We start from the raw sequence: 23,972 nt of genomic DNA on the forward strand, positions 1-23,972 counted from the left end.
GTGGGTCGCAACCCACAGGAACTGTATTAAAGGGCCATGGCATTAGGAAGGTTGAGAACCACTGATATAAACAGAAGTAGTATTTGTATTTCTTGGCTTTTTTTTTCTTTATGTATTTATTTATTTATTTATTTTTGAAAGGGAGTCTTACTATGTCGCCCTTGGTAGAGTGCCGTAGCATCACAGCTCACAATAACCTCAAACTCTTGGTCTTAAGCGATTCTCTTGCCTCAGCCTCCCAAGTAACTGGGAGTACAGGTGCCCACCACAAGGCCTGGCTATTTTTTTTTTTTGAGACAGAGTTTATGCGGCTGGCACCCTAGCTGCTGAGCTACAGGTGCTGAACCTCCAGCTGTTTTTGTTGTTGTTGCAGTTGTCATTGTTTAGCTGGCCTGGGCCGGGTTCGAACCCGACACCCCTGGTGCATGTGGCTGGCACAGTAACCATTGTGCTACGGGCACCAAGCCCTATTTATTTATTTATTTATTTGAGACAGAGTCTCACTATGTCACCTTTGGTAGAGTGCCATGACTTCACAGCTCACAAACTTCAAACACTTGGGCTTAAGTGATTCTCTTGCCTTAGCCTCCCAAGTAGCTGGGACTACAGGTGCCCACTCCAATGCCTTGCTATTTTTTTGTGGTTGAAGTTGTCATTGTTTTTTTAGCTGGCTTGGGCCGGGTTTGAACCGCTAGCCTCCGTGTATATGGCTGGTGCCCTACCCACTGAGCTACAGGCGCCACCTGTTTTTTTTTGCTTTAAATATATATATTTTTAATTCAGTCTATCAGTCTTTTCATTGCCTATTTTATTGCCCTAAGCAATTGTTAACTAGCAATTTGTCTTCTAAAGACAAGGCTCCAGTGGCGCCTGTAGCTCAGTGAGTAGGGCGCTGGTCCCATATACCGAGGGTGGTGGGTTCAAACCCAACCCCAGCCAAACTGCAACAACAACAAAAAAATAGCCAGGCATTGTGCTTGCTTCAGCAGCACATACACTAAAATTGGAACCATACAGAGAAGATTAGCGTGGCCCCTGTGCAAGGATGACACAGAAAATTCATGAAGCGTTCCATATTTTAAAAGTAGTTTTGTAATTAAAAAAAAAAAAGCATAGCTGGGTGTTGTGGCAGGCGTCTGTGGTCCCAGCTACTCGGGAGGCTGAGGCAAGAGAACCACCTAAGCCCAGGAGCTGGAGGTTGCTGTGAGCTGTGTGACGCCACAGCACTCTACCAAAGATGAGAAAGTGAGACTCTGTCTCAAAAATAAATAAATAAAAAGATGGCTCCTAGGTGAAATGAGGCAGAAAATGTATATTTCTGTAAGGAGAGGACAGACACAGTGGTAAGGAGAAGATGCACACAGAGAGTGTTGCTCAACAATCAAGACAGGTTTATTCAGATAAATCTGGGGGAGGCCTTTGTCTTGGGTCAAAGACAGCTTCCCTTACAGTCTAGTGGCTTATATAGCCTGTTGAGGTGGGAAAGCTTGTTTGGGGGCAGAGTTTAGCCTGCTAAGGCAGGAATGCCTATTTGGGGCAGAGTTTAGGCTGGTAAGGTAGGAAAGCCTATTCTGGGTGGAGTTTTTTGGGACCTGGCTGGGCTGATCTCTAAGAAATGGCCCTTCCCTTACAAAATGAAACCCAAGTACTATGAAGAGGGCCCCATGTTGGGCACCATCTTGCAGTAGTCTGCCTCCTTCATTCTTGGCTCTAATTCTTCTTTATTTTTTTTGAGACAGAGTCTCACTTTCTTGCCCCCAGTACAGTGTCACGGCATCATAGCTCACAGCAACCTCAAACTCTTGCTTAAGCGATTCTCTTGCATCAGCCTTCCAAGTAGCTGGGACTACAGGCGCTCGCACAATGCCTGGCTATTTTTTTGTTGTTGTTGAAGTTGTCATTGTTTGGCAGACCGGGCTGGTTTTGAACCCGCCAGCCCCCGTGTATGACATACAAAGACACACAAACATATAGACCAGTGGTTCTCAACCTGTGGGTCGCAACCCATAGGAACTGGTCTCATTTAGCATCCCCGTCCCCATTAGACTGATAGTTCCACTGTGGGTCAGTCCAGGGAACGGCCTCATGGACTATGGGTTGTCTATTGGGAGCCTGGTCATGCATATCATTGGCAAAGTCCTCTGCCACTTTCCACATAACATTGTTTTCTTCCCAGGTTAGGGTGGAGTTTAGAATTGTATAGATATCTTACCAGGCAAGATTGAAAGATTGAGTAAGTCTGAGAAATCCCTTTCTGAATTTGGCCAGGTTTTCACTAAAAGATCCTAATGTATCCTCATTTTGGGAGAGGTTAGACAAAGAAAAAGGGAGGTGAACACGGGCCATTGACACCTGCAACTTCTCTAATGGTGGACTGGACCCAAGAGGATGTCTGAGGTCCAAGGGGAGGAGGAGGGAGGGTAGTAAAATCGGGGGCTGAAGCAGGGGAGGAAGGATCTGGTAGTGGGATAGAGGGAGTGGGCGGCAGGTTGTCAGAGTTGTGAGGTGGAGAGTTGTTCTGTGAGCCAGCTTGGTGAGCAGGTGATTCATCTGCGGGGTCAAAAGGTGTCTTAAGGGGTTCCTTTAGTGTTTTTCTTTGGAGGTTTTTCTTTTAAAAACAACCCTTGGGGGCGGCGCCCGTGGCTCAGTGAGTAGGGCGCCGGCCCCATATACCCAGGGTGGTGGGTTCAAACCCCGCCCCAGCCAAATTGCAACAAAAAAATAGCCGAGTGTTGTGGCCGGCGCCTGTAGTCCCAGCTACTTGGGAGGCTGAGGCAGGAGAATCACCTGAGCCCTGGAGTTGGAGGTTGCCATGAGTTGTGTGAGGCCATAGCACTTTACAGAGGGCGATAGGGTGAGACTCTGTCTTTAAAAAAAAAAAAAAAACAACCCTTGGTAATTGGAGCGAGATATACAGAGAAAAGGTTTTGAGTGGAGGTAAAGGAAGGCTTGGACGTAAGGAACCTCTGACAACTTGCTATTTATTTTTGGAAAATTGTCTAAATCACATCACATTTGGAAGTCAAAGTCCCATTTCAGGCTATCTAGAGTCATTGTCTAGAGCAGGCGTCCTCAAACTTTTTAAACAGGGGGCCAGTTCACTGTCCCTCAGACCGCTGGAGGGCCGGACTATAGTTTAAAAAAAAAAAAAGATGAACAAATTCCTATGCACACTGCACATACCTTATTTTGAAGTAAAAAAACAAAACGGGAACAAATACAATCACACCGCCTCATGTGGCCCGCGGGCTGCAGTTTGAGGACCCCTGGTCTAGAGGGTACTGTGGCCATGTTGTGTTACAGAGATAGATTAGCTTTTTTGACTTTATATCTGTTAGTGATAATTTGGAAAAATTGTCAAGAGGACAGCCCAAAGAGGTATCTGCAGTAATTCCTTTATGTGAACTAGAGTGAGAGACCCCCATCTTTGCTAAATGTAGTTTTTGGGAAATTCTTACTGAGACTGATCTAACCTCACAGGGTGTGCTGGGTGAGGAAGAGATAAGTCAGTCATCCCTCCAAAGGGTAAGTGAGATTCTCAGGAGGGTGGGGGCATCCTCAGACTCCAACAAGAGTGCCTGATTCCCTGGGAAGCAATGGTGAAGAGGGTTCTGGGAACAACAACAAAAAAATAGCCCGGCATTGTGGTGGGCAGTCCCAGCTACTCGGGAGGCTGAGGCAAGAGAATCGCCTAAGCCCAAGAGCTGGAAGTTGCTATGAGCTGTGACGCCACGGCACTCTACCAAGGGTGACAAAGTAAGATTCTGCCTCAAAAAAAAAAAAAAAATAAATAAATAAAATAAATAAATTGAGAAGTCTTTAGCTAGGCTTGGTGGCTCACACCTGTAATCCCAGCACTCTGAGAGCCCAAGGTGGGCAGATTGCTGTGAGCTACACGGCATTCAACCCTGGGGCAACTGAGTGAGACTCTGTCCCTCAAAAATAAATATATAAATTAATAAATTTAGAAGTCTTTAAAGGATCCATTTTGGGTCGTGAATTTTTTTTTTTTTTTTGTAGAGACAGAGTCTCACTTTATGGCCCTTGGTAGAGTGCCGTGGCATCACACAGCTCACAGCAACCTCCAACTCCTGGGCTTAAGTGATTCTCTTGCCTCAGCCTCCCAAGTAGCTGGGACCACAGGCGCCCGCCACAACGCCCAGCTATTTTTTGGTTGCAGTTCAGCCGGGGCCGGGTTTGAACCCGCCACCCTTGGTATATGGGGCTGGCGCCTTACCGACTGAGTCACAGGCACCGCCCTGGGTTGTGAATTTTTGTGTGTGTGTGGTCATGAATTTTTAATGATGAAATGTAAGAGTATTCTGGGCAGGGCACAGTGACTCATGCCTATAATCCCTGCACTTGGGAGGCCAAGAGGGTGGATTGCCTGAGCTCACAGGTTCAAGACCAGCCTGAGCCAGAGTAAGACTTGGTCTCTAAAAATAGCCGGGTGCTGGGCGGCGCCTGTGGCTCAGTCGGTAAGGTGCTGGCCCCATATGCTGAGGGTGGCGGGTTCAGAGCCGGCCCTGGCCAAACTGCAACCAAAAAATAGCCGGGCGTTGTGGCAGGCGCCTGTAGTCCCAGCTGCTCGGGAGGCTGAGGCAAGAGAATCACTTAAGCCCAGGAGTTGGAGGTTGCTGTGAGCTGTGTGAGGCCGCGGCACTCTACCGAGGGCCATAAAGTGAGACTCTGTCTCTACAAAAAAAAAAAAAAATAGCCGGGTGTTGTGGCGGGCGCCTATTGTCCCAGCTACTTGGGAGGCTGAGGCAAGAGAATCACTTATAAGCCCAGGAGTTTGAGGTTGCTGTGAGCTGTGATGCCACAGCACTCTGCCAAGGGTGACAAAGTGAGACTCTATCTCAAAAGAAAAAAATTTGGGGGTGGCGCCTGTGGCTCAAGGAGTAGGGTGCCAGTCCCATATGCCAGAGGTGGCGTGTTCAAACCCAGCCCCGGCCAAAAACCACAACCAAAAAAAAAAAAAAAAAAAGAAAATAATTTGGGTGGTGTCTGTGGCTCAGTGAGTAGGGCACCCGCCCCATATACCGAGGGTGGTGGGTTCGAACCCAGCCTCAGTCAAACTGCAACAAAAAAATAGCTGGGCATTGTGGTGGGTGCCTGTAGTCCCAGCTACTTGGGAGACTGAGGCAAGAGAATCACCTAAGCCCAGGAGTTGGAGGTTGCTGTGAGCTGTGACGTAATGGCACTCTACTGAGGATGATAAAGTGAGACTCTTGTCTCTAAAAAAAAAAAAATTAAGAGTATTTTTCTAGATAGACTCCCTGTTCTCCTTCCAATTGGGAGAAGTCTCCCCAAGACTCTTCCTATAACAGAAAAAGCTAACCAAGATTCACAAAGGAGACAAAAGGCCTCCAGAGAGGCCAATCTGGAGAAGGAAGGGTGTGCTGTACACACTCCAAAAACTCATGAAGATGTCTTCTGGTTCCAGAAACTGTTTCTCTACGGTAAACAGGTCCAGGCACCATGGATCAACAATGTCCCACCCATAGGGATGTCACTAGAGAACTGTGTGGCCATCTCTAGGGCACATCTCTAGGCCCACCTTACCAGTGAAAGGCCCTTGAGGCCAGAGGCAGGTGCCTGTGTGGGTCATCCCAGATAAGCCCCCAATTTGTTGCTGTCCAAGAGGAAGCTGACACCCAGAAACAGCGGAATTTATAGCAGATAAAGCAGTGGTTCTCAACCTTCCTAATGCTGCATTGCAGCCCTTTAATACAGTTCCTGTGGGTCGCGACCCCCAGATTGAGAACTGCTGAGGTAAAGGGTTTATTCCGCATAGTGCTAAACGGGGAGATGGGAGGAATTTCTCAAATCCATCTCCGTGAGAATTTGGGAGATGGGTTTTTAAAGCAAGTTTGAATGGCTCGACGCCTGTAGCTTGGTGGTTAGGGCACTGGCCACATACACGGGGGCTAGCAGGTTCAAACCCAGCCCAGGCCTGCTAAACAACGACAGCTACCAAAAAAAAAAATAGCTGGGCATTGTGGCAGGCACCTGTAGTCCCACCTACTTGGGAGGCTGAGGCAAGAGAATCACTGAATTGAGACTCTGTCTCAAAAAAAAAAAAAGAATGCCAGTTTGGTGAGCAGAGGATTAGGCAGTCAGGGTCTGTTAATTGGCTGGGTTCAGGGCCAAACTATCAGTCCCTTGGTATGGGCCACTGCCTGGGTGGATCAGTCAATCCTCTGGAATGTGGGCCTGGAAGATGTATTAGAAACTACCTTTGGTCCCAGCTTCTCGGGAGGCTGAGGCAAGAGAATTGCCTAAGCCCAGGAGTTGGAAGTTGCTGTGATGCCACATCACTCTACTGAGGGCAATGAAGTGAGATTCTGTCTCTAAAAAAAAGAAACTACCTTTGGGTTCCAAAAGGTAATGTTATCTACAGAGAAAAGTTAAGAATCTTCTTTTTTTTTTGAGATAGAGTCTTACTATGTTGCCCTCGGTAGGGTGCACTGACGTCGCAGCTCACAGTGACCTCAAACTTTAGGGCTTAAACGTTTCTCTTGTCTCAGCCTCCCAAATAGCTAGGACTACAGGTGCCCGCCACAACGCCCAGCTATTTTTTTGTTGCAGTTGTCATTGTTGTTTAGCTGGCCCAGGTTCGAACCCGCCAGTCTGAGTGTATGTAACTGGCACTGTAACCACTGCGCTATGGGCGCCAAGCCAAAAGTTAAGAATCTTTATAACCAACTATGCGGAGAAGGTAATCTTTTTGTTTTTAAATTCTTTTATTTTTTGAGACAGAGTCTAACTCTGTTGCCCCCAGTACAGTGCGTGGCATTATAGCTGAAACAATCTCAAACTCCTGGATTTGAGCAATCCTCTTGCCTCAGCCTCCCATGTAGCTGGGACTACAGGCATATGCCACCATGCCTGAATAGTTTTTCTATTTTTAGTAGAGACAGGATCTGACTCTTGCTCAGACTGGTCCTGAACTCCTGAGCTCAAGCAATACACCCACCTTAGCCTCCCAGAATGCTAGGATTACAGGTGTGAGCCAAAAGTTAGTAATCTTTATAACCAGCAAGTATGTGGGTGGCAATTATAAAGTAGCAAACAAGGGGACAGTGGCTGATTGCTATCATTATTTTAGCTAAGCCTATTTGTTCACAGGGTTCTGGGGCCCTTACTCTAGTTCTCACCTTGCACTCCTTCATCAAATTGTAAGGCTGGTTTCAAAACTAACCTACAGAATATTGCTTGGGGAGTTGCTTACTGGGGAGAATCTTTAATTCCTCACCTGATACCACAAACCATTCCAGGTGGTTCAAAGTGATACGTGTAAAATCAGAAGAGAACGCACCTCTCAGAAGAGTAAGTGGTGCATAGTCATCTATCTCAAAGCAGTCTTTTGAGATTTGCCCTTAATTTTGAAGTTTTGGGCTGTTATGTCCCCTGATGAGATGCTTGGCAATGGCCAGGATGTTTTCACATGGCCAAGGGGGTCTGGGGCCCAGCTGGGCCCTGCTGTAGGCCCGGCAATATCTCTCACAGCATCTGCCTCTCCGTTTACTGACAGGAGATAGATGTTCATTGATCCCCTGCTATATGCCAGGGATGTTTTAGGCTCCATTTGCCTCCTCTATACATGTCTCCCACATGTTCCCAGCCCAGCATGTCCAGCCACATCCAGGGTGTCTGTTAGGCCCTGCAGGTCCTGACTGTGGCACATTTGACCCCAGCCTGCTCCTCCTCCTGGGCCCACTGTGTACCTGAACCCATGTCCCAGCTTCATATCCTCCCTGGCTCCTTCTCTCTGCAGCCAAAGGCCTCTGAGTATCTCCCAGGTCCATCCCAGCCTCTTGTCTCCTGCTATTCACTTGCTAGGAATTGGGCGGTGTGTGGGGAAGCAGCCAGGACACTCAGGTCTGTGCCCTCAGGAACAACATAATGATCTGCACCATGAGAAAAATAAGAGATGTAGGAAGGGGCTGGAGGCACTGCTACAGCCTGTGTGGTCAGAAACCATGTCTCTGGGGAGGTGACAGGCTGAAACCTGACAAGGGAGGACAGGAGCCAGCCACACAGAGATGTAGAGATGGCATATCCCAGGCAGGTTATATGGCATGTGCAAAGCCCCTGAGGTAGGGCCATACCTCAGAGGTGCGATGTGCAAAAACACAGAAGCCCATGGCAGAGGGCCTGGAGTGCTGGTGCTCAGTAGTATCTTGTGATCTTCTGTGTGATCATTCTCATTCCTCAAGCAGAATCTGCTCAAAAACCATGTTTTGGCTTGAAAACACCTGGCATCTATGGTTAATACCTTTCACCTGGGAGACAAGTTTCCATTAAGAAAATATTGAGGGCTTGGTGCCTGTAGCTCAGTGGCTAGGGGGCACACCGGAGCTGGCGGGTTCAAGCCCAGCCTGGGCCTGCCAAACAACAATGACAACCACAGCCAAAAAATAACTGGGTGTTGTGGCAGGTGCCTGTAGTCCCAGCTACTAGGGAGGCTGAGGCAAGAGAATCACTTAAGCCCAAGAGTTTGAGGTTGCTGTGAGCTGTAACGCCACGGCACTCTGCCGAGGGCAACATAGTAAGACTCTGTCTCAAAAAAAAAAAAGAAAAAGAAAATATTCAGAAGTGCTAAATAATTAAAAGAATTGATCAGTGGATACACTCGCTACTTAACTGCCTGGATCCTATAGTTGACATTTGGCTATATTCACTTCTCCCCACCCATTCTTCAATCCCCCATCTGTCCTGTTTCTGGGTTCATTTCCAAGTCTCAAACCTCAGCATCCCACCAGTCAACACTTATCCATGATTTAGTATCATTTGTTAGAGCTTGGTGTTTTTAACTTTTTTGAAATGTTAACTACTCCAATCAGCTGTTAACTCTAGAATTCTTAGCTTTTTCTGCCCTAATACTGAAGGTGAAAGTCTGAGATAAGGCAAACACATAGATGTTCTTTATTTCTGCCTCTGACTTGTGAAGACGTTCAGATTCACACCAGCTCAGTGTCACACTGGCAGGGAACAGCCGCCACTGAAGTCTTCATCTCCTTTGAGTATCAGGGTTCTTCCAGTGCCCCTGATGATCAGATAGGATCATTTGCATGTGACAGATAAAAATTAACCCACTGTGAGGCCAGAGAAAGGCAAGCCATGTAAAGCATAGTGCCTGTTGGTGCAAAGGGCAGGAACTCCTGAATTTAGTTCTTCTGGATGCACTTGGAGCATGACCTTGGGTAGGTCTGGAATCTGGCTGGTAGCCTTGTTCTGCTCTGTTTAGTTCTATTGTCGTCATTTGGTTCTCTTTAAGTTTTCTAAAATTTCATGTCCCCCCCCCATCTTTATCCCTTTCTCTTTTTTCTTGTCTTACCACTCAGTAGCACTGCTACTGTAGTGGTGGCTCTTTTGGCCCTGCTCCTTTATCTGGTGGCTGACAATAATGCATTTTTTCTCATAACTTTTCACTTTATATCTCTTAATGTAAAGGCAGCCTCTTTTTTCTTTCTCTAGTTTCTTGAATATTTCTTTTTGTGGGCGGGAGGGCATGAAGTCCATACTGAATTTTGTTGGAGACTTTTCTGGATTCAGGGTTGTGATTATGGGGTTTTTCACTATTGACTTTGGGTAACTGCGTAAATTTCTCCAAATCCCATTTCCCAGCCTGTAATAAATTTAAATGGAGACTGGATTCTGGTCTCATGGGTACACTCTTGCTGTCTGCTAAGGAGGGAAGGGCTGTGGAGGACAGAGCAGAGGGAGCTAGTGACAGTTACTGGCATTTTATTTCAGGGTCTGCTTGTTTCTCAAGAAGTACAGGTTTTTCTTCATTGGGTTTTTTTTGTTTTGTTTTGTTTTGTTTTAGAGACAGAGTCTCATTTTGTCACCTTCGGTAGAGTGCCGTGCCGTCACAGCTCACAGCAACCTCCAGCTCTTGGGCTTAGGTGATTCTCTTGCCTCAGCCTCCCGAATAGCTAGGACTACAGGTGCCCGCTACAACGCCAGGGTATTTTTTGTTGCAGTTTGGCCGGGGCCAGGTTTGAACCTGCCACCCTTGGTATATGGGGCCGGCATCCTACTTACTGAGCCACAGGCGCTCCCCTTCTTAATTGTGATTTTTAAAGTTGACCCAACTTGAGCAAACACTGTAGAGCTGGAAAAAAACCTTGGAATCTTCGACTTTTCTGAGCCTCAGTTTCCCCATCTGTAAAATGAAGTCATTGATAGTGGCTACCTGGTCACACTGGGGGTGAGGTCCTGCATGAGAAGGGCTTGCTTGACATGACACCCAGTACAATGTCACAGTCAGATATTTGCTGTTGCAACTGTTTCTAATGTTTTATCTGAGAGATTTTTAGAAACAGGGTCTTGTTGGCCAAGAGCAATGGCTCACACCTGTATTCCTAGCACTCTGGGAGGCCGAGGTGAAAGGACCCTTTGAGCCAGTGGTTACAACCTTCCTAATGCCAAGATGCATTTTCTTTTCTTTTTTTTTTTTTTGTAGAGACAGAGTCTCACTGTACCGCCCTCAGGTAGAGTGCCATGGTGTCACACGGCTCACAGCAACCTCTAACTCTTGGGCTTACACAATTCTCTTGCCTCAACCTCCCGAGCAGCTGGGACTACAGGCGCCCACCACAACGCCCGGCTATTTTTTTGTTGCAGTTTGGCTGGGTGTGGGTTTGAACCCGCCACCCTCAGCATATGGGGCCGGCACCCTACTCACTGAGCCACAGGTGCCGCCCCCAAGATGCATTTTCTTTTTTTTTTTTGCAGTTTTTGGCCAGAGCTGGGTATGAACCTACCACCTCCGGCATATGGAACCAGCGCTCTACCCCTTTGAGCCACAAAGGAGTCACGACTCACAGGTTGAGAACTGCTGCTTTGAGCTCAGGAGTTTGAGACCAGCCTGAACAGGAGCAAGATCTCATCTCTACTAAAAATAGGAAAAATTAGCCAGGTGTTGTGCCAGATACCTGCAGTCCCAGCTATTTGGGAAACTGAGGCAGGAGGATCCCTTGAACCCAGGAGTCTGAGGTTGCTGTGAACTAGGCTGACTGCCACTAAACTGTAGCCTGGGGCAACAGAGATAGACATTGTTGCAATAAAAAAGAAAAAAAAGGGCATTACTCTGTCACCCAAGCGAAAGAAATACCGATGGTATTATCTTAACTCACAGCAGGCTCCAAATCCTAGGCTCAATCGATCCTCTTGCCTCAGCCTCCCAAAGTTCAGGGAATACAGGTACCAGCATGTCCGTCCTCATCTAAGTATTTTTAATCACACAGGCTAGTGCCCAGGGGTCTCACCTGGGTCGATTCTGCTCCCACCCCCACCCCCCATACACTGGGAGGTGCCTGGGGACATCTGTGAGTGTCACACTGGGGTATGCTTCTGGCATGGGGTAGGTGGAGGCTAGGGACACTGCTCAGCACCTTGTAGCACCCAGGAATGACCCACGCCAAAGAATGATCTAGCCTCATGTCCACAGTGACTGGGGCCTGGGGTGGTGAATGGTCCTTAGGAGATGACCATTTGCACACATGAGAGGAAAGGCCTGGGGTCCAACAGGCAGTAAATGAGTCAGGAACAAAAGCTGAGGATCAGTGTGAGCGACCAGCTCAGTGGGGATGTGAGGTCCTCTGAGTCAGAGTATTAAGACTTTGAACTGGATTTTATGTCTATTTCATTTCTTTAGTAGTTGGTTTTTACTATGTGTTTTGTCTCTTTTAAAATGTACAAATGAGTAGTTTTTTTAAAGTATATTTACAGAGTTCAGTTGTTACCACTAATTCCAGAACATTGCATGTCTCCAAAAGAAGCCCTGTCCCTATCAGTCATTCACTCCCTATCCCCTTCCTTTAGCTTCTGGCAGCCATGAATCAATCCACTTCTGGTCCCTGCCTGTTCAGGAGATTTCCTGTAAATAGAATCAGACAATGTGTGGCCTTTTGTGTTTGGCTTCTCTCACTGAGCATGATGTTTTCAAGATTCTTTCATCTTATAGCCTGTGTCAGAGACTTCTTCCTTTTCATAGCCAAGTAATTCATCTTATGGACATATTTAATGCTCTTTTAAATATAAGAAATCCAAGTACGACAGAGAAGTCAAAAACTGTAACTCCTCCTGCTCTAAAGAAGTTCCTGTGGTAGTGCATCCCAGTATTTCTTTTAGATGGGTGGCGCCTGTGGCTCAGTGGGTAGGTTGCCAGCCCCATATACTGAGTTTGGCAGGTTCAAACCCAGCCCCAAACTGCAACAAAAAAATAGCTGGGTGTTCTGGTGAGTGCCTATCGTCCCAGCTACTCAGAAGGCTGAGGCAAGAGAATCGTTTAAGCCCAAGAGATGGAGGTTGCTGTGAGCTGTGACACTACAGCACTCTACTGAGGGTGACAAAGTGAGACTCTGTCTCTAAAAAATAAAATAAAAATAAAATAAAATATCTCCTGGCATATAAATGTGACACCTATCTACCTATCTTTATCAGCTGTTGCTGTGTAACAAACTACCTCAAAACTTTGTGGCTTAAAACAGCTGCCTGCTAATCTGTTATCTGGGTCAGGTTTGGTGGTTCTACAGGTCTTGCCTGGGGTCTGTCCCACAGCCATATTTAGTGGGTGGCAGAAAATACACAACAACTTCTGTACCCATGTGTCTACCAGCTCAGCAGAGATGGAGAGAACAGTGGGAGCCTCCTGGCTTCTCTCTGCTCCTGTGGTCTCTAAAAGGAGCCACATTCTGGGCCCCAGTTTCCAGAGGCTATGATCAGAAGCTCCTTTGGCACACATTCTCTTTCTATCCATCCTGTCAATCAAAGCAAATCATGTAGCTACAGGGAGTCACAGGTCATGGCCATCTGTGTCAACCATAGTAGCCCCTTTTGCAGATTACCAAGAGAAGATACTCAGGTGTGAGCCTCATCCACAGGGTCTTGGCCATGCCATGCCTCACAGGGCTGAGGGTTGACTTTGCCCTCAGAGGCATCCCTAGCTTGGGCCTGTGCCCTGGATTGCTCCTGTCTGGCCTGGTTTCCTTGACAGGCTCCCTAGGGTCTCTCGACCACGTGGTCAGAGGCCTGCAAAGTTGGAGGCCCAAGAACAGACTGTCTCAGCAAATAGGGGAAGGAAGCCCACTTCCTGGTTTCTTGGGACTGCAGGTCTCCATGCCTACTGTCCTTGTGTGCTCTAGTTTGCTCATCACAGTGAACCAGCACCCACCCTGGGATCCTCAGTTGTCGGCCTTCTGGGCAGTAGCCTCACCAAGGGGCACCTGTGGGCAGGTTACAAAGCAGATATAGTGCCCCTCTAGTGGTGACAGACATAGCAGGTGTATGGCAGATGGTGCCACGTGCTGGGATATAGGAGAGTGCTAGAAGGGACTGTTGAAGGCAGGGTGGTAAGGGGGCTTCTGAAGGGGTGACATTTAACCTAGGGCTTAGGTGAAGCAAGGGAGCAAACCCTTCCAGTCAGAGGCACAGCTTGTGCAAAGGCCCTGGGGCAGGATTGTGCCTGGTATGTTGGAGGCATAGCAAAGAGGTCTGGGTGGCTGGAGCATAGTGAGGAGGGAATGGTGTGGAGGTACTGAAGGCCCCGGTGTGGTCTACCAGGGACCTGCCTCAGTTTCCATATCAAGCAGACATGGAGAATAGCTCCTACTGAATTTGTGTGCAGAGAAGAGGAACAGGCATGTCCTTTCATCCATCAGTCAGCAAACACTCATGAATATCAGCCCAGAGCCCACCACTGTCATCATTAGCAGAGACCAGATGGGGTCTGCAGGGCAGTGTGGTACTGGCAGAGCATCCCCTTAGGGGATGGTGAGGGTCAAAATACAAGACCAGTTGTGGGCCAGGAAACAGCTGGGCAAGGAGGTGGCTGCTGTGAGAGGTGGGGCCTCACAGGGAGCATAGCAGGTGCCAAAGTTTCACGCTGGGCCCATTTTGCAGGTGAACAGACAGAGGCTGAGAGAGAAGCCCTGACGTGCATGAGGAGGTAAAGGTGGTTGGCGTGGTCACCGGTGCAAGAGGTGGTCAGAGTGGCATGCAGCAGGCTCTGGTCACCACCAGGTCCTATATGGGCTGGGAAGCCCCAGAGGAAACCTGCTCAGAAAAGTGCAGGGACCTATAGAGGTCACACAGTGTGTGGCTGGAAAGGCTGGCTTGGAGGCCAAGGGGTCCTTGCCTGCGTTTCACAAGTAGGGAGTCAGAGAGATAGTGGGATATGGCTTCATTCCCACATCTGGGCTTTCCTATTCTGCGACACAGCACGCCTGCCCTCCTCCTCCCCTCCCCAGACTATTTTTAAAACTTAATTTCCTCGAAAACAGGGTGGCTCATGCAGAAGATAATTAGTCACCTCAACATCGTGATAGTCCTTTATCTGGGCTGGTCATGTCCAGGCTCTGTGCTTGGGGTGGGCTCCGAAGAACTGAACATTGGAGAAAAAGCAATACCCAATTACCCACCTGGGCTGCTGGCACTGAGGCTTTGGCTCTGGGCCACCCCAGACTATCCTCTCCTGCCTCTCCTTGGAGTTGCATTTCCCAGGAGCCTCTGACGGAGGTGGCTGCCCTGCTCTTCTCCTGACACTGCCCCCACCTACCAGTCTGTGACCCTTGGCCCATTCCTGAGCTCTCCTACTCCCCCTGCCTCCCAGTGCATCATGTTCCTGGTAGGGCCAAGTCCTCTCTATGTCCTCTCTGCTTTGTTAGCCAACACAAGGGGAGTCATGTGATGGCGTAGAGCCATGGGAGGAGGAGTGCTTGAGGTACCCAGTGAGGTGAGCAAGGCCATGACTAGAGGGCCTCACACAGAGGTCCTCTAGTGGCTAGAGGTTTCAGCTTGTTCCTGGAGTGATAGGGAGCCCAGGAGAGTCCTGGGTAGGGGCAGACCCTGCTGGGACCTCACCTCAGATCCACAGAGGAGCCTGGCACCTTCCCTGCTGTAGCCTCATAGGTGCCATGACCATGCACAGAGCGCCAAGGCTACCCAGAGAAACATCCACATCCGCCCAGCAAGAGGGACATTCTGTGAGGGTGGAGTCAGGGTCACAGTGCTGGACCCACAGGGCATGCTAGGGAAGCCCCAGGCGGGCCAGGAAGGGGACTCTCCCTTTGACAAGGTTCCCTGGGGCCCCTGACAAGGTCTAGAGTGTCGTACTTCATCCACCACTGGCTTCCTGCCTTCTCTGCTTTTCCTTCCCTCAGCCCCTGGATGCAAAACCGTGAATTGTTCTGTTGTCGGCCAGCCAAGACAAATATTGTGCAGTTCCTAGCACCTTCCACCCCCACTGCTACCAGCTCTGGATAGGCTGAAACTTGGGTTAGGCCTTGTAGCCAGGAGACCCAGAAGCAACCTGGCTCTGTCCTCCAAAAGGGGCATCCCTGGCGGCGCCTGTGGCTCGGGGGGGTAGGGTGCTGGCTCCATATGCCGGAGGTGCTGGGTTCAAACCCAGCCCTGGCCAAAAACTGCAAAAAAAAAAAAAAGTGCATCCCCAGGCAAGGAGCAGAGCTCCAGACTCTTGGCACTACCCCAGACATTGTTCGCATGCCCGGCCTCGTTCAGCATAGACATAAGGGCCCGCCCTGTCCTGCTCTGGCTGAGGACAGCTCCGTCCTTCCGTTAAATGCTGCAACCGGAATCCTTAGTCATCAGTCTCCTCACTCTCCTCTACCTCCACCCCCTCTTGTGAGCACAGGCCAGCTGTCCCAGTGGCACATTCCTCCAGAAGCACCCTGGGTCCCCTCCACTACCTGCCCTGGCCCCATGAGCCACCTGTCACCCCTGCAGTATCCACTGAGCCACCCAAGTGGTTCAAGGGGAACTGACCTTCAGCTGTTTTTGTCACCTTGAGAGACACATCACCCCTCCTGCCTGGGCGTGGGAACCAGAGAGCCATGGTGTGCAAGTGTCCTGGGATTGCTAACAAAGGCCTACGACCTGGGGAGCTTAGAAAACCAGGGTTTATTCTTGCTTGGTTCTGAAGTCCAAGGTCAAGGTTTGGGCAGTGCTGGGTCCTCCTGAGGCCATGATGGTCTGTCCCAGGCTTCTCCCAGCTCCTGGGTGTTCCTTGACACGTAAAGCATCACCCTGATCTCTGCCTCCATCCTCACATGGTGTCCCTGTAGCTCTTCTCTTCTTATAAGGACATCAGTCCTGTTGGACTGGGGCCTACCCCCCAGTACAACTTCATCCCAGCTAATGACATCAGCAAAGATTCTTTCCATATAAGGTCATGTTCTGAGGTTCCTGTAAGAACATAAATTTGGAGGGGACAGGGTGGCACTTGTGGCTCAGTGAGTAGGGGGCCGGCCCCATATACTGAGGGGAGGGTGGCGGGTTCGAACCTGGCCCCAGCCAAACTGCAACAAAAAAAATAGCCAGGTATTGTGGTGGATGCCTGTCGTCCCAGCTATTCAGGAGGCTGAGGCAAGAGAATTGCCTAAGCCTAAGAGCTGGAGGTTGCTGTGAGCTGTGATGCCACAGCACTCTACTGAGGGCAACAAAATGAAACTCTGTCTATAAAAAAAAAAAATGGGGGGGGTGGACACTCTCAAGTCCTGTGCCCCCAGGTGGATGGTGTGGGTCTGAGCACTCTTTAACAGATTTAGTTTAGAGTTCCCCTCGCCAGCCCTGTCTGATCAGAGGCACCTGACAGGCCAAGCAGCTTTGCAGCTGGCTCCTTCAGTCTGCCATGTCTTTCTGATTCAAACTGGCCTCGGTGTCAATAGAGCAGAATCATGGCCTCCCCTGCTGACAGTTTCAAGTCATCTGTGCTGTGCATGTAGCTGGGGGTTTTGAGGCAGCAGGGTGTCCCTGGTGTTGGACATGCAGGTAGAGGCCAGGGGCACTGGCAGGGACAATGGTATAGAGAGGATGAATGGGGCCTGGGCGTCTGTGACCCAGACCTGGGTTTTAATTTCCTTCTCGTTCCACTTGACCTTAGGTGAGTTAATTACTCTCTCTGGGCCCTACTTTCAGCATCTTTAAAGCAGAGGAGCCCTTCTCTGGTTCCTTCGCTGGCTGTGTAAGGCCATGATTTACCAGAGGCAAGAAAGACTTCTCTCCTCTCCTCGCCAGTGTCCACACCCAGCTCAGGTTCCCTGTGCAGCAATAGCCCTTCCCACTCTACGGCTTCTATGCTCATCTCCTGCCTGGCCAACACTTCCCCAAATCTTGGCCAGTTTCTTGCCCACATTGTCCTGGCCCCTATCCTGCCTGTCTGCATGGCTCTGTCTACACAGCCACCTCCCCTCTGGCCTTAGCCAGGCACCCAGCCCAGAGGACGGAGGGGACAATGGCCCTCGTGTGTGCAGCAGGCCCAAGCACAGCCAGTTTCTCCTGGATCTGTAACCTTGGCTGAATGCCTGGCAGGTACCCAGGTGGCATAGGGGAAAGGTCATGCCCACCTGAGAGCCTGCCCAAGCACCTAGTCCCACAGTGATGGCATAGAGCCATGGGATGGGAGTGGGGGCTTGGGGTACCCAGTGAGGTGAGCAAGGCCATGACCAGAGGGCATGGTCAGGATCCTGCATCACTCTAACCTGTTGTCTCCTCGTCTGTGAAGTAAAAACAGAACAAATCCCTGGCACTGTCAGCTTTGCACTGTTGCCAGCCCCTGTGAGTCCACAATGCCTGGATGATGCCGCCATTGTAATGCCAACAGGGAGATTCTCTCCGTCACCAGCAGCCTCTGTGCTGAGCCCTGAAGGACACTGCCATGTTCTACACAGAAGCACAGTGGTCTCATCCTGCCTGCAGGACCTTTGCTCTGGCTGTCCCCTCCCTGAAACTCCCTCCCCTTGCTCCTCTTCATCCCAGACTGAGATGTTGACTCACCTTGCCAATCTGCACCCCCATCTGTTACTCCAAGCCACTCTCCTCAAGGACAGGGACTAGTTCTGGTGTGGACACCCAGAATTCGAGCCCTGCAGCTGCCATGACAAATCACCACAGACTTGGCCTAAGACAGCACACATCTCTCAGTTCACAGTTCTGGAATTAGAAGTCTAAAATGGGCCTCTGCGGGCTAATGTCAAGGTGTGGCACGGCTGGTCCCTTCTAGGGGGCTCCAGGGGAGAACCCGTCTTTTGCTTTTCCAGTGTCTAGAGGCCGCCCACATCCCTCAGCTCAGGCCCCTTCCTCCACCTTCAGAGCCAGCAGCGCAGTATCTTCCAGTCTGTGCCTCTGACCCTCCTCTCGCCTTGGACCCCATGATGGCACTGGACCCCCTGGGTTATCCAGGATGATCTGCCATCTCCATTAAGGTCCTTAATCACAGCTGCAAAGACCATTCCAGGGATTAGAATGTGGAAAGCTGGGTGGGTGGGGGGGAACATATTCTGCCTACCATACTGTTTGAACAAATTATTCTTAATAGAAGTCTGTTTTCTAGATGAGGACCTGAGGCCCAGAGAGGCTAGTAGGTGACCCAAGGGTCCACATTGGGGATAGGGATGGGAGGGAAAGTCCTGAGAGAAATTTACTTACTCCCCCACCCCGGCAGGCCCCTGGTGTCCCCTAGAGCTACTAGCCTGGTCACGCTTCAGTCCCCTGACCGAGGCTGTGGGACCAGGAGAGCAGCAGTGCTGGGAGTGTCCTCATGAGCTTCCTGCCACTTCCTTTTTCCTTCCACAAACCCCTCCCTGGAGCAGAACAGAAAGGGCTGGTGCTGTCACTCTAGCTCCAGGGACCTCAGCAGTTTCCAGCTGACCACAGATGCCTCGGTCCTGGGCCCACCCCAAGGCACCACAGGACCCTTGGGCAGTGGGCTGTGCTCTGGTCCTCCTACAGTGTCACTTGATTTCACTGTGACCAGTGCATCTCCTGATGCCTGCTGGCAGGGCGCATGAGACTTTGTTAGTTCAGTCATTCATTTCTGCTACCAGGACCTGACCCCTGGCAGTGCAGGAGTCAGAGTTGGGGAGGTTTGCGTCCTACTGCTCCTTTTCCTGGCAGGTTCCAGCCCCAACCCTGGCCTCGGTGGATACCCAAGTCCACTCACCTTGCCCAGCCTGGGTATTGTAGCTGCTTGTCCCCTGAGGCTACAAAACCTCCTACCTGCTGTGGGAGTTCAGCGGCTCCTGCTAGGGTGACCATTGCAAGCCCCAGTGGTCCCATCCTAGGGTGACTTTCAAAGGCCCCAGTAGCCCCTGCCTGGGATGACCATCACAGGCCCCGGAAGTCCCTATTTGAGGTGACTGTCACAGGCCCTACCACCCCACCTTGTCATATTTTTCCCAAGGCAGTCACCTGGCAACTTGAGTCAATTCCAGGGATTCAGAAAGTTGAAGAAGGTGGGCTGAGCCTGTTAGGGGGAAGCGGCTAGAGTCCCAGGTCCACATGGCCATGTCTCCATTCTGAAGTCTCACTTCTCTCCCTCAGGTTTGGCTCAGAAGAAGGTGGCCCCAACAGAGGTGAGTGTCCAGAGGGGGTGAAGTGTCCTGGGGATCCCAACTTGATCTGAGCTATGTGGCCTTGGGCAGCTAGCTCACTGCATGTCTCTAGGCTCCAAATGCTACCCAGTGTAGTCAGATGGGTGAACACTGTGTCTATCCTGATGGCATCTAGAGTTGCAGGGGGCAGGGGGAGACTGCAGGGAGGACAACTTCTCTGGTTCCAGGCCACAACACTGACATGTATCCACTCCAGATGGGCAGACCATGGATTTAGCTGGAAGTGTCATCCTTAGGGATTGTTCCTGATGTTAATGAGACTCATAGTGGCTGGTGATGGAGTTTAGACACCAAGGTACTGGGGGCTAGAGGGTGGGATAGGGAGTAAAACACCTAGAGGGAAAAGTCCCAGGCCACTGGCTCCACCCATGCCCTTCACCCCAGAACAGTCACAGCATCCCTTGTTGGCTACACAGGGTGTAAATGCACAATGAGGCTGTCTGCACCTGTTCCTGTGTGCGTGGTCACGGTCCTTTCTGCTCCCGCCCACCGTCACCATCCCTTCTGGAGTCTGTTCCAGAGGCTTTTCTCAGCTGTGGCCATTTGCAGCTCAAAGTGGGCACAGGCAGGAAGGTCACCCTTCCTCTGGGAAGCTGAAGCTGGAAGCAAAGGGCGGGCCTGTGAGCTGTGTTTTCTGGTGGCAGCCCAGGACATTGTGTCCCTAAGACTTGCAGTAGCAGGAGTCAGTGTGGCCATGTCCTTCCTTGCCACGCAAGTTGTTCTGGTGTGGTCCTAACACTGAAAGCTAGGATGGTGCTATCCACCTGGCTGGGGACCTTGCTCAAGTCCACTGTAGGGAGGGTTGGCAGGGAGCCAGCCAGGGGTGCAGAGCAGCTTGGGGTCTGTTCTTGGGAAAAGCCTGCCCCCTGGTGACCAGCAAGAGAGCTAGCGGGAGCTGAGCAGAGCAGAGATCATGGCTGGGAAGGCCAGAGAGGGGCAAGGGTGCTTGAAGATTCCTAGAGCCCATGGTGGTGGAATGGCTGGGTGGGGTGGACAAGTCCTCATTCAACCTGGGAGAGGGCTTCAGGGATCCTGGATGTACACAGAAGGTACTCCCTTAACGAGCTAGCTTTTGTGCCCTTCCAGGCTCTAGTGACCTTCTTCACATCCTCCCACAGTATAGCCAGCAGAAGCTGAGCCTCTGGAGGAGCTGCTGTGTGCAGTCATTCCAGCCTGAAGTCTCACTAGGCAGTCCTGTCCTCTGGAGATACCAGGGAATGTCTGGGGACATCTGTGGTTATCATGGTTGGGGGCTGCTCTGGTATGGGGTGAGTGGAGGCAGGGACACGCTGAGCATTTTGCAGTGCCCAGGATACCCCAGAGAATGGATGGTCCAGCCCCAGTGTCCACAGTGAGTACAGCAGACTGGGACAGCCTGGTTGTCCTGCTTTTATGGAGAAGCCAGAGGTCTTGGTAATGGTGTCCTATGTTAGATAGTATGAGCCCTGACTACCCACTGGGCAGTGCCAGAGAGGGGCTTCCTGCTGCACCTGGAGTTTCTGGTCCCTCCCCCCTGCCCCAACATGCTCTCACTGAGCCCAGTGACTAAGCCTCTTTCCTGCCAGGGCTTCCAGAGTATGCTGGCCCTGGTGGTGATGCCTTCTTGGCGACTTCATTTTTCCTGCTTCCTCCTTCCTAGGCCCTGTCAATGACTGGACAGCCGGGCCCCGCCCATGGGAAGAAGTTGGGTCATCGAGGTGTGGATGCATCCGGTGAAACCACCTATAAAAAGGTTCCTTAGCTACTCTTGGCTGGCTTGGCGGGGAGGCAGTGGGGAAGGGGAGGAAGCACCCAGCTCACATGCTCACACAGGGTCTTTTCAAGCTCAGGGCAGGGCTATGGCCATGTCTGGTTTGAGATGCTTTTGTGGACCCTCAGTCCCTAGGTGAGGTTGCCAAACTGAGCTGTCCTCATTGCGTAGCTGGGTGACATGCTCCACAGCTCAGCCTGGCTGCTACATTGAGCCACCTTCAGATTGAGTGACCTTGGGTAGTACCTCGGCCCTGGTACTTCATCTGGAGAGAAGAAGCTCACAGCCTGCCTGGATAGCAGGTGGGACACTCAGGCCCAAACTTTGTGGGCAGGAGGTATGACTGCTATAGTTCATACTCCTATCTCAGTGTGGCTTTTTTTTTAAAACATCAGCTTTATTGAGTTATAATTCACACACTGTATATTTCACCTTTTTTTTTTTAGTGGAGACAGAGTCTCACTTTATGGCCCTCGGTAGAATGCCGTGGTATCTCAGCTCACAGCAACCTCCAACTCGGGGCTTAGGCGATTCTCTTGCCTCAGCCTCCCAAGTAGTTGGGACTACAGGCACCTGCCACAATGCCCAGTTATTTTTTTGTTGCAATTTGGCCAGGGCCGGGTTTGAACCTGCCACCCTTGGTATATGGGGCCTGCGCCCTACTCACTGAGCCACAGGCGCCGCCCTATTTTACCATTTTAAAGTGTACGGAGGGCCAGGCACAGTGGCTCATGCCTGTAATCCAAACACTCTGGGAGGCTAACGCGGGTGGATTTCTTGAGCTCAGGAGTTTGAGACCAGCCTGAACAAGAGTGAGATCCCGTCACTACTAAAGATAGAAAAACTAGGCTGGGCATGGTGGCTCATGCCTGTAATTCCTGCACTTGGGAGGCCGAGGAAGGTGGATTGCTTGAGCTCAGGAGTTCGAGACCTGCCTGAGCAATAGTGAGATCCTGTCTCTGAAAAATAGCCGGGCGTTGTGGTGGGCACCTGTAGTCCTAGCTACTTGGGAGGCTGAGGCTAGAGAATTGTTTGAGCCCAAGAGTTTGAGGTTGCTATGAGCTATGACGCCATAGCACTTTACTGAGGATGACGAAGTGAGACTCTGTCTGGGAAAAAAAAAAAAAAAACTAGCCAGACATTGTGGCAGGCACTTTTAGTCCCAGCTATTTGGGAAGTTGAGACAAGAGGATCTCTCTTTTTTTTTTTTTTAATAAATTAATTTATTATTATTATTATTTAAGAGGATCTCTTGAGCGCCCAGGAGTTGGAGGTTGCTGTGAGCTGTGTGACGCCACGGCACTCTACCGAGGGCCATAAAGTGAGACTCTGTCTCTACAAAAAAAAAAAATAAATAAATAAAATAAAATAAAAGAAATAAAAAAAGAGGATCTCTTGAGCTCAATAGTTTGAGGTTTCTGTGAGCTGTGATGCCACAGCCCTCTACCAAGGGTGACAGGGTAAGACTATATCTCAAAAATAAAATAAAGTATACAAGTGAATGGTTCTGATACTTTCTTTTTCTTTTCTTTTTTTTTTTTTTTAGAGACAGAGTTTTACTTTGTCGCCCTTGGTAGAGTGCTGTGGCATCATAGCTCACAACAACCTCCAGCTCTTGGGCTTCTTAGGTGATTCTTTTGCCTCAGCCTCCTGAGTAGCTGGGACTACAGGTGCCCATCACAACACCCAGCTATTTTTTGTTGCAGTTTGGCCAGGGCCGGGTTTGAACCCGCCACCCTCGGAATATGGGGCCAGCGCCCTACTCACTGAGCCGCAGGCGCCGCCTGGTTTCTGATACTTTAACAGAGTTGTGTAACCACCACTTCTATCTAACTCCAGAATGTTCTCACGATCCAAAAGGAAGCCCATCCCCATCAACAGCCACTCCCCATCCCTTCTGTATACCCTGGTGACCATGGATCCATTTCCTGTCCCCATGGATCTACCTGTTCTGGACATTTCATATAAATGGAATCTCACACTGTGTGTCCTTCTGTGTCTGCATTTCTCACTGAGCACGATGTCCTCAAGGTCCATCCATGTTGAAGCCTGTGTCAGAGCCTCCTTCATTTTTGCAGCTAATGTTCCCTTATATGGATAAACCATGCTGTGCTTGTCCATTTATCTGCTGACAGACAGTTGGGTTGTTTCTGTTTGGCTATTCAAATGATGTTGCTGTGAACATTCATTTACAAGTTTCTGTGTGGATGTATGTTTTTCTCTTAAGCATATGTACTGAGGAGTGGGATTGCTGGGTCAGATGATAACTCTATGTTTAACCTTTTGACAAACTTCAATCTGTTTTCCACAGTGGCTATCCCATTTTACACCCACACTACCAGTGGGCAAGGCCTGCCATTCCTCCACACTCTGAGCAGCACTCATGATTGTCTCTCTGTGACTCTGATTTGCTGATTTGCTCTTTCTTCGGATGCCCAAGAGTGTTGAGTGTCTTTACATTTATGTGTCTTCTCTGAACAAATGTCTGCTTAGTTCACAGAAACTTGAGGGAGTGGAATATGGAGACCAGGCGAGGGGCCCTCACAGGGTGGTTTATTAGGGAAGGTGAGCCAAGAATCAGGCCACTCAACAAGGAAGGAAGGCCTTGCCCTGTTGGTAAAGACCAACTCCCGACTTACTCTCTGCCTACTCATACCCTCCGGGAGAACACTGGGGGCCGGACTCAGAGACTGAGAGACTGAGATATCTTCCTTAGTGTTAAGGTGCACACTCACTGAGAACACACGGTGATAGCAGCATTAATAATGATATCTATGATAAAAGTAACAGCCAGATGTGGT

The 23,972-nt window shown here is 50.1% G+C and overlaps 1 protein-coding gene and 1 non-coding gene across 7 annotated transcripts in view; both read left to right on the forward strand.

The window, feature by feature from the left end:
- Positions 1-23,972, forward strand: part of PIP5K1C (phosphatidylinositol-4-phosphate 5-kinase type 1 gamma) — a 71,967-nt gene that overhangs the window by 18,992 nt on the left and 29,003 nt on the right. For 5 of the 6 annotated variants that reach the window (XM_053580176.1, XM_053580184.1, XM_053580197.1 and 2 more), the window contains exons 2-3: positions 19,351-19,382; positions 21,061-21,153. In XM_053580176.1, the coding sequence (XP_053436151.1) occupies positions 19,351-19,382; positions 21,061-21,153 (125 nt within the window). Of the gene's footprint in view, positions 1-17,431; positions 18,234-19,350; positions 19,383-21,060; positions 21,154-23,972 lie in introns of those variants that run through there. The other variant, XM_053580192.1, reaches the window with a different exon arrangement.
- On the forward strand, positions 974-1,081 carry LOC128580023 (U6 spliceosomal RNA). The gene has a single exon (XR_008378386.1). It is a non-coding gene; the product is annotated as a U6 spliceosomal RNA (small nuclear RNA).

This window comes from Nycticebus coucang, chromosome 2, assembly GCF_027406575.1.
Source record: "Nycticebus coucang isolate mNycCou1 chromosome 2, mNycCou1.pri, whole genome shotgun sequence".
In the NCBI taxonomy this organism is placed as follows: domain Eukaryota; kingdom Metazoa; phylum Chordata; class Mammalia; order Primates; family Lorisidae; genus Nycticebus; species Nycticebus coucang.